This window comes from Ceratotherium simum, chromosome 13 (assembly GCF_057802395.1).
Source record: "Ceratotherium simum simum isolate JZ-2026a chromosome 13, ASM5780239v1, whole genome shotgun sequence".
In the NCBI taxonomy this organism is placed as follows: Eukaryota; Metazoa; Chordata; class Mammalia; order Perissodactyla; family Rhinocerotidae; genus Ceratotherium; species Ceratotherium simum.
The window spans coordinates 6,684,611-6,698,341 of record NC_141912.1 but is presented as its reverse complement, the minus strand read 5'-3'; the positions used below and the strand labels follow the sequence as shown (position 1 = coordinate 6,698,341).

The 13,731-nt window shown below is 41.8% G+C and overlaps 1 protein-coding gene across 1 annotated transcript in view; it reads right to left on the bottom strand.

The window, feature by feature from the left end:
- LY86 (lymphocyte antigen 86) overlaps positions 1-13,731 on the bottom strand; it is a 71,121-nt gene that overhangs the window by 18,091 nt on the left and 39,299 nt on the right. Inside the window, exons 2-3 of the mRNA XM_004432145.3 lie at positions 10,523-10,609; positions 9,117-9,245 (exon numbers count right to left, since the gene is read on the bottom strand). Of these exons, the coding sequence (XP_004432202.1) occupies positions 9,117-9,245; positions 10,523-10,609 (216 nt within the window). The remainder of the gene's footprint in view (positions 1-9,116; positions 9,246-10,522; positions 10,610-13,731) is intronic.

Genomic DNA, 13,731 nt, shown 5'->3' with positions numbered 1-13,731 from the left:
AGGGCGCGTAGAAACAGAGATAGACAGGGCAATAGAAATCTAGCTGATGAAACCTGAGTTGCTCGTCTAGACAGAACTGTTAAAACAAAATTTTGAATAGTTACAGATGGTGAGATGAAGAAGGTTCTGCAATTAATGATGCTCAGAGGAAGGGCAGGCACAAGTGTTCATCATGAACCGGGACAGAAGAAAAACATCCTAGCTAATGAAAGGAAAGGAGGACAGGTAGCCAACATGAGCGCCACTACATCTTATTTGTGTATATAAAATCAGTGAGTATTACAGTGGGATCCCTTAGCTGCTACCAGGGATAACATCTGCCTTGTGGGCAATGTCATGTCAGACTTTACATATGGTTCTCTGGGGGCCTATTCTGTCATATATTGAAATTCATCTAATTATGATGTATTCCCCGCTTTGAACAAACACTTAAAGTAGGAAAGTTCAGATTTACACAAAGGATAAACCAGGGAGCAATTATTTCCTGAACTAGAGGATTCTTCAGCTTGCAAAAAGTGTCACTGTGATATTTATTTTAATTACAAGCTTTCCAGATGCATTTAAAATTAAGTCCGCAACTAATTTTTTTCTGTAGCTTGCATATTGCATGAAATGAAGTATATCAATATCTGTTGTATGTATTTCATAATAGATTTTGGTCCTACTGGAAAGTGGTTAGCACATGCACACAGGGACAGGTGCATCACGCATCAGCGGTTCTTGTGGGGACCCCTGTCTTCTGCACCTCTCTGGGATTCTGACACTCACTATGTCAAGTCCTCTCAGCTTTTCATCATGTTTCATCCATGTCAATCACAGCTGTCAAGGTCTCAGAGAAGATCCCTTGACCTACAGGTCTCCTAGTTTATGATCATATATAGCCAGTGTACACACACACACACACACACACACACACACACACAATTTACTTATTGAAAGCCTCTAAGCCTTTATTTTAATTTCAATTGGTTTTGGCAAGAGACTGAGTACAACTGATATCCAGAAGTCAATCCATGAAGCAACAAACAAATCATTTTTGAAAGCCAATTACTTGGCATTTCAACATTGGCTGAATCCAATGCCTTTTGCCTGGGTTGACCTACGCTGGCCAGAACTCAGAATGGTTTGGCCAGAACCAGGTCTGACAGCTAAAGTGTCTTTTGTCATCAAGACATTCATTCTGTTTACTTGATGGCTTTAATCTTGGTCTTTGCCCAAATCTCCAGGTTCATTTCCAGTTGAGAATCTCGTTTCTACATAGCCCTACACAATATATTCTAGACAGCCAAGACAGAGCCACCCTGTTCTTTTAAGTAATTTCCTCTCCATTTTTTATTTGGTGGGAGCATGTCCTTGGAGGGGCTTGTCCCTACTTCCCAGACTGACACTTTAGTTTTATGTTTAACGGTAAGTCCTACGATCGATGTTGTGCTCTATGTCACTCATTGTTTCACTCTCGTCTTCCTGAGATGGGATATTCTAGGAAACTCGTTGAACAAAACGAACCCCATTTTGTTGAGAATGGACGTCAAGGTGTGCTGAACTCGTGCTAAATCAGAAAAGAATGAAAAGGGGAACTCAACTCACTTCCAAGCTAAACAGGGCTGTGGGGTCTCTGTGGTGTCGGTTAGTGCCGACAAACCCAGACTTTGGGAAAGTCCCTATGTCAGCAGATTGTGGGACAATCTTGTTGAGGCCATGGGGACAGACCACATCTCTGTGGACAGATGTCAGTTTTCCCTGAAGGGAGCAGACATTCCCACGGCCACTCATTCTGGAAGGAAATGAAGCCAGGGGCAGAAAATGAGAACTTTAGAGACTGAGCTTAGACAGAGATAAGAAAACAAAACAGCATGAAAAGACACAACAAGAAAAGACTTCTTCAGTCACCGGCCAGGAAATCCTGGGATCCTGAGCGGTAGGCAGAGCATTGGGCTGGCTGCCTGCTGACTTCCAGTGAGCTGGTTTGAGTCAGAATCCTCACCTCAGGCTGGTTTCTATGAGTTTATAAGGCAGATGTGAGTTACGCAGGCTGCTCCACCACCCGCCTCAAGGCCCCTCAGGTTGGGGAGGAAGCAGAGGGAGACAGGCCATTGCCGCGTTTATTGCATGCTTTCTGTCGTGCCGGGCATGTTCTACCTCTGTTCTTATTTAGTCTTCCACTATTACCCAACAAAGAGTATGATTACTCCCATTTTATAGATGAAGTAATTGAAAACCAGAGATTAAATGATTCTCCAGAAAGAAGAGCCTCTGTGCCCAGCCTGTAAATGGTAGCTATGGGGAGGGGAGGAGACCATCAGTCCTGCCCTCTAGCTTTTTCACAAGGCGCTCTTTCTTCTTTCGAGCTGCCTCTCTCATCAGTCCGTGTGTTAAGTCCCCTTTCTTTGCCCTAAATCTGATTTGTTGGCACCAGCGATGTATAGTTAAAGCAAAGTTGTTGGCGTTTCCCTAAGTAGCTTGGATCTGAATTTATCCTGAGCTTTAGGTCAGTGTTCACCATAGTGAAGGCCAGAGGGTGCCTGTGCTCAACAATTCTCGTGAAGAGCCTGGAATTCTGACTTATCTCATAGTTTCACTCTCAGACCTAAGTGTGCAACAGAACCACTTTGAGCAGGTTTGGCAAGCTATGGTCTGTGGGTCAAATCCCACCCAATGCCTGTTTTTGAGCAGACATGAGCTAACAATGGTCTTTACATTTTTAAATGGTAGGAAAAATTCAAAAGAATAGTATTTCACGTTATGGAAAAATTATATGAAATTTAATTTCAGATAATATGTCCATAAATAAAGTTTTATTGGCACACATTCATGCCCACTCATTTCCATATTGTCTATAGCCATTTTCACGCTTCAACAGCAGAGTTGAGTAGTTGTGATAGAGACCATATGGCCTGGAAAGCCCAAAATATTTACTGTCTTGCCCTTTACAGAAAAAAATTTGCTGACCCGTGACCTAAAGGGCTTGTTAAAATACAGAGTGCTGAGCTCCAACCCCAAAGTTGCTGGTTCAGTCAGTCTGGGTGGGAACCAAAAATGTGAATTTCTAATAATTTCCTAAATGATGCTGGTCTAGGGACCACACTTTGAGAAACACTGCCTTATATAATGGCTGGTTATGCCCAAAGATGATCATTTGATTACTAAAATTTGGTCATGTGTTTTAGATCTTTTTTCCAGTCCTGGTGGAGGGATGAAATGAGTTATACTTCTCCAGCAGAGTTTTCTTTATGTTCAAAGAGGGTATGTAGCAGATAGGTCTAGAGCAAGCCCTTGGAGCCCAACTTCCTGGAGAGAGAAACTCAGCTCCCCCACCTGCTGGCTTTGTGACTTAGGGAAGTTACTTAACCTCTCTGGGACTCAATTTCCTCATCTGTTAACATGAGGCTAATAACAGTAGTTTCTACACTTCATAAGGTTGATGCAAGCAGTACCTTAGTTAGTTCACATAAGGTACCTGGAAATGTTCCTGGTCCACCTTGAGTGCTCTGACAATGCTAGTTGCTGTTGTGCAGTCCCTGCCTGGGGCTGGGGTAGCCTCCTCAGCCTCTGCCGAAGGTTGAAATCACCTGGCCTGGGTCCTACCCCCAGAGATTCTGATTTAATTGGTCTGGGGTGTGAAGTTTTAGAATCTTCAAAATTTTAAAGGGATATTATAATGAAGCACTGTCCAAAATACATATAGAGTCGCATGTCTAATTTTACATTCTGTAGTAGCCACGTTTAAAAACGTGAGATTAGTTTTAACAATATGTTAATAATAATGTTTTATTATTGATAAATAATTAATAAATAATATATTAATGATATAATTTATTTAACTCAATATACCCCAAATATTATCATTTCAGCATATAACCAATATAACAGTGATTGAGATATTTTACTTTCTTTTTTTCAGATTAAATCTCTGACATCAAGTCTGTATTTTACACTTAGAGCACATCTCGATGTAGACTGGCTACGTTTCCACGGCTGTGTAGCCACATGTGGCTTGTGGTCACCACATAGAAGAGCAGGGGTCTAACTAACATGAGACCAGGATTGAGATCCTGGGGTAAGGGCACAGTTGGTGATTGTGGACCAGACCAAAGCTATCTAATGGCACAGGGGTCCCGCCGGCATTACTGTTCTTAACTTGAGGAGTTATGAACTCAGCTTTATGGTTAGTAATTAGGTGTGGCCATTAAAGACATTCAATATAATCCCAATTTAGTCTTAAAAATTGATGCAGCCAGTTTGAAAGCAGCCAGATCAAATAAAGCAAATGAATCTATATGGTCTGAAGCCCCCAGAGGAGAGAAAGGAACTAGGGGAGCATTAACAGAGCAGGAAGTAAAACAGTGGTCTATTCTGGTTCCTTCTCATTGAACCCACAGCTGGGTAAAGGGGCCTGTGGGCATCCCAGGGAGAGAGTCCAGAGTGGGTAGTGGACGATCCTTTGACAGTCTATGCAACACTTTGATTCAGAACTTTCTGGATAACTCCAAATATCATGGAATATTAAGTAGGCTATGATTATTTTTGCAAACTCTTACTTACCCTACAGAGGAAGAGAATTCATCCTCTCTATTCTTTCCTACAATGATCAATTAACATTTAACAGAGTAACCTTGTAAATTTATTATAAAAGCAAAAGAGATTTCCAAAAAGATGAAAATAAAGATGGGCAGTTCCACCATTGAGAGATAACCACTATTAGAACCTAAGTGTACACTATTTTAGTTTTTTTTGGTGTATACATGTACAAACATTTTAATAAAAACAGTATCCAATAGTGAGTACTCTTTTATAGCAAGCTTCTCTGTCATTTAACAATATTCTTATGAGCGTGTTTTCATGCAATTTAATAATCACCTACAACATCATTTAAAAGCACAGCATACTGTACCTTTGCTTGACTGAACAATGACCTACTTCTCAATCTCCTATACTTGGACATGTGGGCAGTTTCCCCTGCATTGCAATCACACCATAAATGATAATGCCAAAGAGCATCACATAATCTTCGAATCCAATGAACTCTTGCCTTAGAGCTAGCTGAGGAAGATGCAGAAGAAAAGGAAACAACATTTTATCTTCACAGTCTTACTCAGCCTGACCCATTTTGTAGCTTCATCTGGCTTAGAGAACAGCCAGCGAGGTGTAGGTTTGCAGAGGAAGGCATCGTAACGCCACAGAAATGGTGTTGAACAACTCAACTGCAACTGACACCACCATACGCTGCCTGCAGTGGATGCCAGGCCTTCTCACTGCTCTGCTAAGAAGGATCTGCAAACCCCAGAGGGACTCCACATCCTGCTTAATATGTCCACAGCAGCTTGGGGACTTCAGTTCTCCTTGGTGCCATTTTTTTCCCCTTCTGATGTGAGAATTAATCACATTTTTTAAACAAAATCATTCCTGCAGTAGGTTTGTGGGTGGGTTAAAAAAATGCAATAATGCAAGAAGTCTCTGAATTTAAGATTTTAGTTTCTCTGGCTTATAGAATTTACATAATTATTTGTTCATGCAACATTTGTATAGCACTTTTCTGATTGTTTCACACTATATGAAATTTCCTGGCAATTCCCCAGGTGCCAGCTTCTTAGCCTGCTTGTGCAGTTATCAACCCCACGGCAATAAAACAAATAAATAGCTGCAGGCTGCCCAGCATGTGGATAAGGTAATCACCAGCCTTTCGAGCTGCTAAACTCAATTGGATACCTCAGTTTGGGGGAACAATATCTCTTCTGTTTTATTAATTCTATTAAAACCATTTCCAGAGGGAAAAATATTTAGGTTTTCTTAAACTTGGAGGACTAAGACAATTTACTGTTTGCTAGGATTTGATGTGCCTTGTGTCTTTGTGGCATGCATAAGCATCATTAGATAGTCACTTTTGGGGTGGGCTGGTATATGTGCATTCAATCAGTCAAATGCAAATTCAATAAAACAAGTATTTATTACATCTGTACTCTGTGCCAGGCTTTCTTTGTCAAGTCTGCAGAGACAGAGAGGGGCAAGAAATATTCGTGCCTTCAAGGAGTTCACAGTTTAATGGGAGACACACACACACACACATTATCTAACTATAGAATACAATTTCAGCTGAGATAAGTAGGAACAAGATGCTCCAGGAGCACCAGAGGGAGTAATTCATTTGGCTGGGGGTTGGAGGAAGCTTTCTGAGAAGTGATACTTGAGTTAGGTCTGGATGGAAGACAAATGTAGAACGGGCATTAGAGGTTAAGGAAACCATCCAAAGAAGGTCACGCGTGTTAAATACAGGGTGTGGTCAGAAAGTGGCACAGGATTTGTTGAAGCTGTGGCTAAACGTGCATGTGGCACAAGATGTGGCTGAAGAAGCAGGCTAGAGTCAAATTTGTGATGGACTTTGGTCACTACAGACCTTAGAACCTGTTCTATAGAAATGGGAACTCTTGAAGTCTTTCGGAAAAGGGGACACATTATCATATCTATATTTGAGAAGACTACCCTGCCAGCAGTACGGAGGCAGGGAAACCAGTTAGGAAGCCATTTTCATCATCCTGGAGGGAGATAGGGAAGCTATTCAGGGAATAGAAGGAAATAGGAATGAAGGACAGCCCAGTATGGGTGCTTTCTTACCAAGCTGGTAGTACTTCCAAGCGTACGTTTTTCCATATTGAGTTCAAGAATACTTATTTTGGAGAAAAACTGGAAAGATAAGCAAAAGACAAGAGATAGGACTACAGATGCTGGCTATAGGTGGCAGCCTATGAAGTTCTCAGTCTTTCTTTGGGGGGGTTATTATTTAATTATCAGCTCAAGATCCTTTGAGTTCCTCCAATACAGTCTACAAAATCAGAAACGCTGGCAGACCTCAAGTGCTAATATTCTATGCACAAATTATATATATAAAAAGAATGCTGAAAAGCCTGTAACAGGCTTTCAAATAACCTTAAGGGAAACAGGAAAGTAATTCTGTATTAAATTTCCCAGATTTTGCATGTTCCCACAGGTTGAACCTGTTGGGGATGAACTCTACCTCTCAGGTGTCCTGGGCATTCTGCTTGTAACTCTTGGATGCACACGCCACACACAGCAACCTGCAATAGTTGTTTTGGGGATCTCTAATCTCCTCTAGTCCATCAGAATGTCCTCGAAGGCAGAACCATTCTTGGTTCATCTTCAGGCTCCCCAAAGTGCTTGTACAGAGTAGGGACTTAGTGTTAAAGGAAAGAAGGAGGGAGAGAGAGAATAAGGGAGGGAGAGAAGAAGGGAAGGAAAGAGGGAAGGAAGGAAAGAAGAAAGGAAGGAAGGAAGGAAAGAAGGAAGGAATGGAGAAATGAAAGAATGGCTGACTGGGGGGTGAGGAGTTTTGGATAGGCATGGCAGAGGACACGTAGAAAAGGTTAAATGGGGACCATGGTAAAGAAGAGTTCATCATACTGAGGAAATACTGAATGTGACCAATTACTCAGAAATATTTCCAGTAAGTTCAGAGAGCAAAACTGACTAATCAGTTGATAGTAGGTTAGCTAGGAAGGAAAAAAATGTCCCAATTTGAAACAAAGTCAGATCACTAGCCAGCAGGAGTTCTTAAATGATAATTTTGAATAAACTCCTGGCCCAAAGGCACATTCATACTTTTTGTTATTTGTTCTTTTGTTCATTTATTCTTCAGAAGCTAAAATTAGGGCCCTAGAGCCAGCGTGCCTGGGTTTGAGCCATGGGTCCTTCACCAGCTCTGTGACTTGGTGTAAGTTGCTAGAACTCTCTGTGGCTCAGTTTCTGCATCTATAAGGTACTGATAGTCCTAACTCATAAGGTTGGGATAGGAAGTGAATGATTTACTGGATGCAAAGCTCTTAGAACTGTGCCTGGTACGAATGCCTAGTAATGTTGGCTATTCTACTCTGTTTGTGTGCCATATTTAGCCCTCCCTGTGCATCAGGCACATTCGAAATCCTGGGAATAAAAAGACAAAGATGATACTACCCCATCCTCAAGAAGCTCACAGTTTATTGGGGATGACAAAAGGGAATAAATGATTATAGGCCAACATGGCAAGTGCTATAATAAATTTAATGCATCCCACACATCAGGGAGCAGAGAGGGGGTGAGGAGGGAGGGCTGAGCTGAGGCTTGTCATCTACACATCACAGCTATGTCCACCAGGCTCCATCTGGCCAGCATTCCCTTAAATGCCTTGTTTTCTTTTCTTGCACAAACTTCCTTTGTCTGCATCCCTTAGTATGGGAAGGGGACCCTAATTTCTTCTAGATCCTTTGTTGAGAAAGCGTAAGTGGGTGATTTCTCTCAGTTTCCTCCAGTGAGGAAATAGATAAGAGGATGTTTCTGGAATGTGAGGTTAGGGGTATGCTCCCCCTTGGCCAATGGGAACAGGAAGGAAGCCCTGGAAGGAGGAAAACAACTAGGGAAGGACAGTCACAGATCAGACCTGAGTTTTAGTTACATAAACAGAAGCATCTCAGGGCCTTGGTGAAGACGGTGGATGCAGACAAGGAGGAGAGGAGAGGTGGGGACAGGCTGGAGTGACGTTCCTGGGCTCTTTGGGGTATGTACGGCTGGGGTGGGGGGAGGAGGGAGCTTATGAATTGGAGAAAGAGAAGATAATGGGTTTTATGCTTCTGTGCTCTGAGTCTAGCTACCTTGTGCCCCTGCCAGTCAATGACGCCAATGGGAAAGACCACAGTAACAATGACATTTAGAAAGCTTAATTTTGTTTTCTTTTTCAGATGCATTGCTGGATCGAGGAGACCCTGTAACTAAAGAGATCACTTAGGAGAAATCTGGAAACACTTCGAACCTCAATGGATTTGGGGAAGCTGCTGGTTCTTTCTGCTGCCAATCCTTTTTTATCAGATGCCACTACTAACAATAACAATTTCCTGTTTGTAAAGTGCCGCATATGCATATTTCATTTGATTTTCCACTCGCCCTGTAAGGTAGGCCCTGTGGGATGGGCCTTATGGTTATTTTTATATAACAAATGCTGATAAGTGAGGTTAAGCTTGTCCAAAAGTAAGAGGTAGAGCAAAGACTCCGGCCTGGGTGTCCAACCGCGGCTGCAAGCTCTCGTTCATCTCTCGCTGGGCCTCAGCAAGCAGTTAGCAAAACAGACCACTTACCCCCTTTCCTTCTTCCACAGAAGGTAAACTTGGGCAGATCCTCTTCACAGATGGGGTAGGAGTAATTCAGAATGGATGAGCCTTTCGTGAAGAGAGCTACGTCAAGAAACAGCTCTTTGATGTCCTCTCCTAAAGGGAAAGAGAAGACCAGCTTTATGATTAGTGTGGGTTTCGCCATATACTAAAGCATTCAAAATTCATAAAAGCATGAGCCAAAGGATCTTTTATTTTCAGAAGTATGCAGTGTATGGGGAAGTTTTTTCTTTTCTTGGTAAAATGGCATTTAGGCAATGGTATGGGGAATTATGGTGACAGGCCTGGGTACGAAACACAGCCCTTTCACAAACTTGATCTGTTTGGAGCAAGGTAGTTAATCTGCTGTACTTCCCCACCCTGATGCCATGGCCCCTTAATGTGACGGCTGCAGGTCCGGCTTCTACAACTTCTCAGCTACACAGTATTGTGCACCTCCCCTGACAGCAGTGGGATGTGGTTGAGCCAGCATACCCCTACTGTTGCTAAGCAGATGTACTGTAGTTACACAGGAAGCTTCAGGGTGCTTGCAGTGCTGGCTTCTAATTCTCTCTGCCTTTTTCTACATTCCTCCTTTTTATGTTCTACCCACTCCTCCTTCCATTCCTCTTTTCTCTCTCTCTTTTTCTCTCTCCAAAGCATTTACTGAGCTGCTGCTGTGGAGTCCAGATATTGTGCAAGGTTCTGGAAATATGAAGCTGCAAGAGAGTTCTTGGACTCTGGGAATGTTCCTGCCATTTCTTTGGAATGATTCCACATGCTAAGTTTATTAAATCCTTCTGCTCTGGTTTTGATAAAACTGTTTTAGAAAAAGGAGAAACCCTAATAGCTATAGCAATATGATGACTAACTGTGATGGCATGGCTATATAAAAATAGACAATCAGAAAGCATTCTAGTTCATTGATTTGGGGTGGGGGAAGAAGATGTTGCATGTCTTTGCCTGTGTCAAGGTTTAAGAACTTCTTTTAGCTATTTGGGAAATGAAATAATGCAAAGACAAACCATGCTGCTGGTAGTAGATGTGTTTGTTGCTGAGATAACAAAGCAAAAGCTCTCTCCTGAGCAGACGTCAATACTTAGGCTCAAAATATTTTCTTTTTTTGCTGGATATACTGATTCCAGGTCCTTATATCATCCGAATGAGTGCCTAGAGTCTTTTTAGTACTAAAACACAGCATTAAACGAGAATTCTACTCTCTCTGGATATTACCCAGAGAAGAGGCTGAAAATGAAGATAGAAATAGAGTTAATTCCACAGAGTGGTGGGGAACAGTGGCTTAGCCAGCCAGTGTAGTGAATATAAGTAACTAGGTGTGTGGTCAAGGAAGAGGTTGTGCAATGTTTTATTTCATGTCCATAATTTTTACTTACTCAGAATGATTCCAAATCTAATGTTGAGATTTGATTTTAATTGTTTGGAACACTGGTCAACAGAAAAGCCAAAATCTTGTAATGGATCTGCCAAGAAGAAAAAAACAGATTAGCTGTAAGTATACTATATACTCTGCAAACTCATTTTCAAAATTAACACCAATTATATTATTTTTTTCTGTATGAATCACTAAAATTGATTCAAAAACACGTTGCCCAACACTTTTTCTGCATAAGTCCATGAGGCTTTCAACAGCCCTCCCAGTCTCTGCAAAGTCAACGTTCGTCAACGTCTCATTTACTCTGATGGTGGGGTCTCAATCTGTGAAATGAGCACAGTGTCTTGATGGGTGAGTTACATCTTTGTTTGTTAAAATTTTTATCATTGTTTAAATTCTTTTATTTCCTGAACTTTTGGCCTTAAAATTGCTCATTGATTGCACAAAACATTTCACAAAGTATTTATTATTATAATTAAAACAAAGAGAAATACAATAGTCCTCCCTTAACCAAGATCTCACTTTCCATGGTTTTAGTTACCCATGGTCAACCATGGTCCACCAATATTAAATGGAAATTCCAGAAAGAACGATTTATAAGTTTTAAATTGCACACCATTCTGAGTAGCATGATGAGATCTTGAGTCGTTCTGCTCTGTCTGGCCTGGGACGTGAATCATCCCTTTGTCCAGCGTATCCACGTTGTATATGCTACCCGCCCGTCAGTCACTTAGTAGTCATCTCTGTTGTCAGATCGACTGTGGCAGTACTGCAGTGCTTGTGTCCAAGTAACCCTTATTTTATTTAATAATGGCTCCAAAGTGCAAGAGTAGTGATGCTGGCAATTTGGATATGCCAAAGAGAAGCCATAAAATGCTTCTTTTAAGTGAAAATGTGAAAGTTCTTGACTTAATAAGGAAAGAAAAAAATCATACGCTGAGTTTACTAAGATCTATGGTAAGAATGAATCTTCTATCCATGAAACTGTGAAGAAGGAAAAAGAAATTCATGCTACTTTTGCTGTCACACCTCAAATATGTGTGTATAGGAAAAAACATAGTATATATGGGGTTTGGTACCATCTGCGGTTTCAGGTCCCCACTAGGGGTCTCGGAACATATTCCCCTGCAGATAAGGGGGGACTACTGTATTTGCAGTTTTTCAAAGTTAAGACCTGTCTTTATAATTCCATCCCATCCCATTCAATGTAATAATTTTTTCCAAAAATTCCACTATATGCAAGGTATTGTGTTAGATTTGATAGGGACTACAAAGATAATATATTTTACACATAACCTCTGCTCATTCAAAAAGCTCCAACGGCTCATCTACGCCTTCAAATACAGTCCAGAAATATTCTACTGGCCCCACTTTGCATTCTCCACATTGTGAATCCAACCTTCATTCCTTGAGACTGGGGTGGCAATGTAAGCACCCTGAAAATTCCCACAGTGTTTTTTTTTTTTTTTTTTTGTGAGGAAGATTAGCCCTGAGCTAAAATCCATGCCAATCCATATCTTTCTGCTGAGGAAGACAGGCCCTGAGCTAACATTTATTGCCAATCCTCCTCCTTTTTTTTTCCCCTTTTTCTCCCCAAAGCCCCAGTAGATAGTTGTATGTCATAGTTGCACATCCCTCTAGTTGCTGTATGTGGGACGCGGCCTCAGCGTGGCCAGACAAGCGGTGCCTCGGTGCGTGCCCGGATCTGAACCCAGGCCGCCAGTACCCAACGCTACGCCACGGGGCCGGCCCCCGCACAGTGTTTGATTTGCTCATGGCTTTCTCCAGTTCCTAATGGTCCTACTTATGTGGCCATTTTCTAAATACTCGAGTCTTGTTCATTCCTATCTTCTTTGTGAAGGCTTCCCTGATAGTCCCAAAAATATTCTATTGCTTCTCTGAATTCTGAAAACAGGTATGTCTGAAATACTTTTTAAAGTGTCCAAACATGTATTAATCTACCTTGTACTTCGCTCTTTGCCTTATCCCACAACACTTAATCTAAACACAGAACTCCTGAAAGGCAGGAGCCCCATGATTTGTTTTGCTTGTTTGTTTTCCATTCCCTCTTCCTTTATGTTTCACACTGGACCTGAGAGAAGAGAGTTGGTTTTAACTGAGGGTCTACGTTGTGCCAGTCACTGAGCTGTGCACTTTGTAAGAGTTTTGCATTTAATTCTCCAGAGTCCCCAGTGTCTAGCACAGAGCCTTGCAGTTGGACACACAGTAAGCACTCCACACATGCACGTAATGAATGGATGAATGGGCCAGGTATTAAGCTATTATCTCTCAGCTCCAAATCCAGACTTCTGAACTCTGCTTTGTGAAGCTGGGGCTCTCTGCAATCATGTTTCTCCTTTGCCATCTGCCAGAGAGGTGCCAGCGGGAGACTGAGGTTGAGCGGGAGGAGGGACTTGCGCCTTCTTGCAAAATTGCTGATCCTGGAGAGTGTCACCCAGTGATGGACTAACACCCTGGCAGTGGCAACTGGTTCCAGTGTTCAGCTCTCTTTTGCACCTTCCCAGAATTAGCTGAGGCTCAGCTCTGCGGGCCACTAAGCTTCTGTGATGACAGTGTCTCAGAAGCTGTCACCGCTTCCCCCGAAGTCTGTGTCTCAGCTCCACAGGGTTCTTCGTTCAAGCTTCCAGGTTCTAATAACCCCAATCTCTGCCCTTTGCTCTCCTAGCCTTCGGGGTGCTAGCTGCTTCCTCACTGTCCCTTTTTTGCTTTTTTAATTCTCTAACAACTGCTTAACCTATTCCCTATATTAAATTCTCTCTGTTACAAATAACTAACATGGTCTCTCTTTTTCAGATAAGACCCAGACTGCTACAATAAACGACAGTCTTGAGACATAGGTATGATTTTTCTTATTTCATAGATGGGAAAATATAGACTCAGAGAGGTTGTATTAACTTGCAGAGCCAAGATTCAAACCTAGACTCAAAAACAAACAAACAAATAAAAGATTGCCACCTAGTATTGTGCAGAGACATTCACAAAGTAGAGCCTCAAGGACATATATTAATTTTTTGATTTGTAAGATTGCCTGGAATATTTTGTGTGCAGACATATAGCATCTGGTAATTCTCTTTCATAACTGGTTTCAATTTCAGCTTAGCTATGAGCTCACATTTGTCAATGATAGTGTTCCAGACAGTTTTATCATCCACATTGCTGACCTGGAAGATACATAATTGTCTGTGGTAT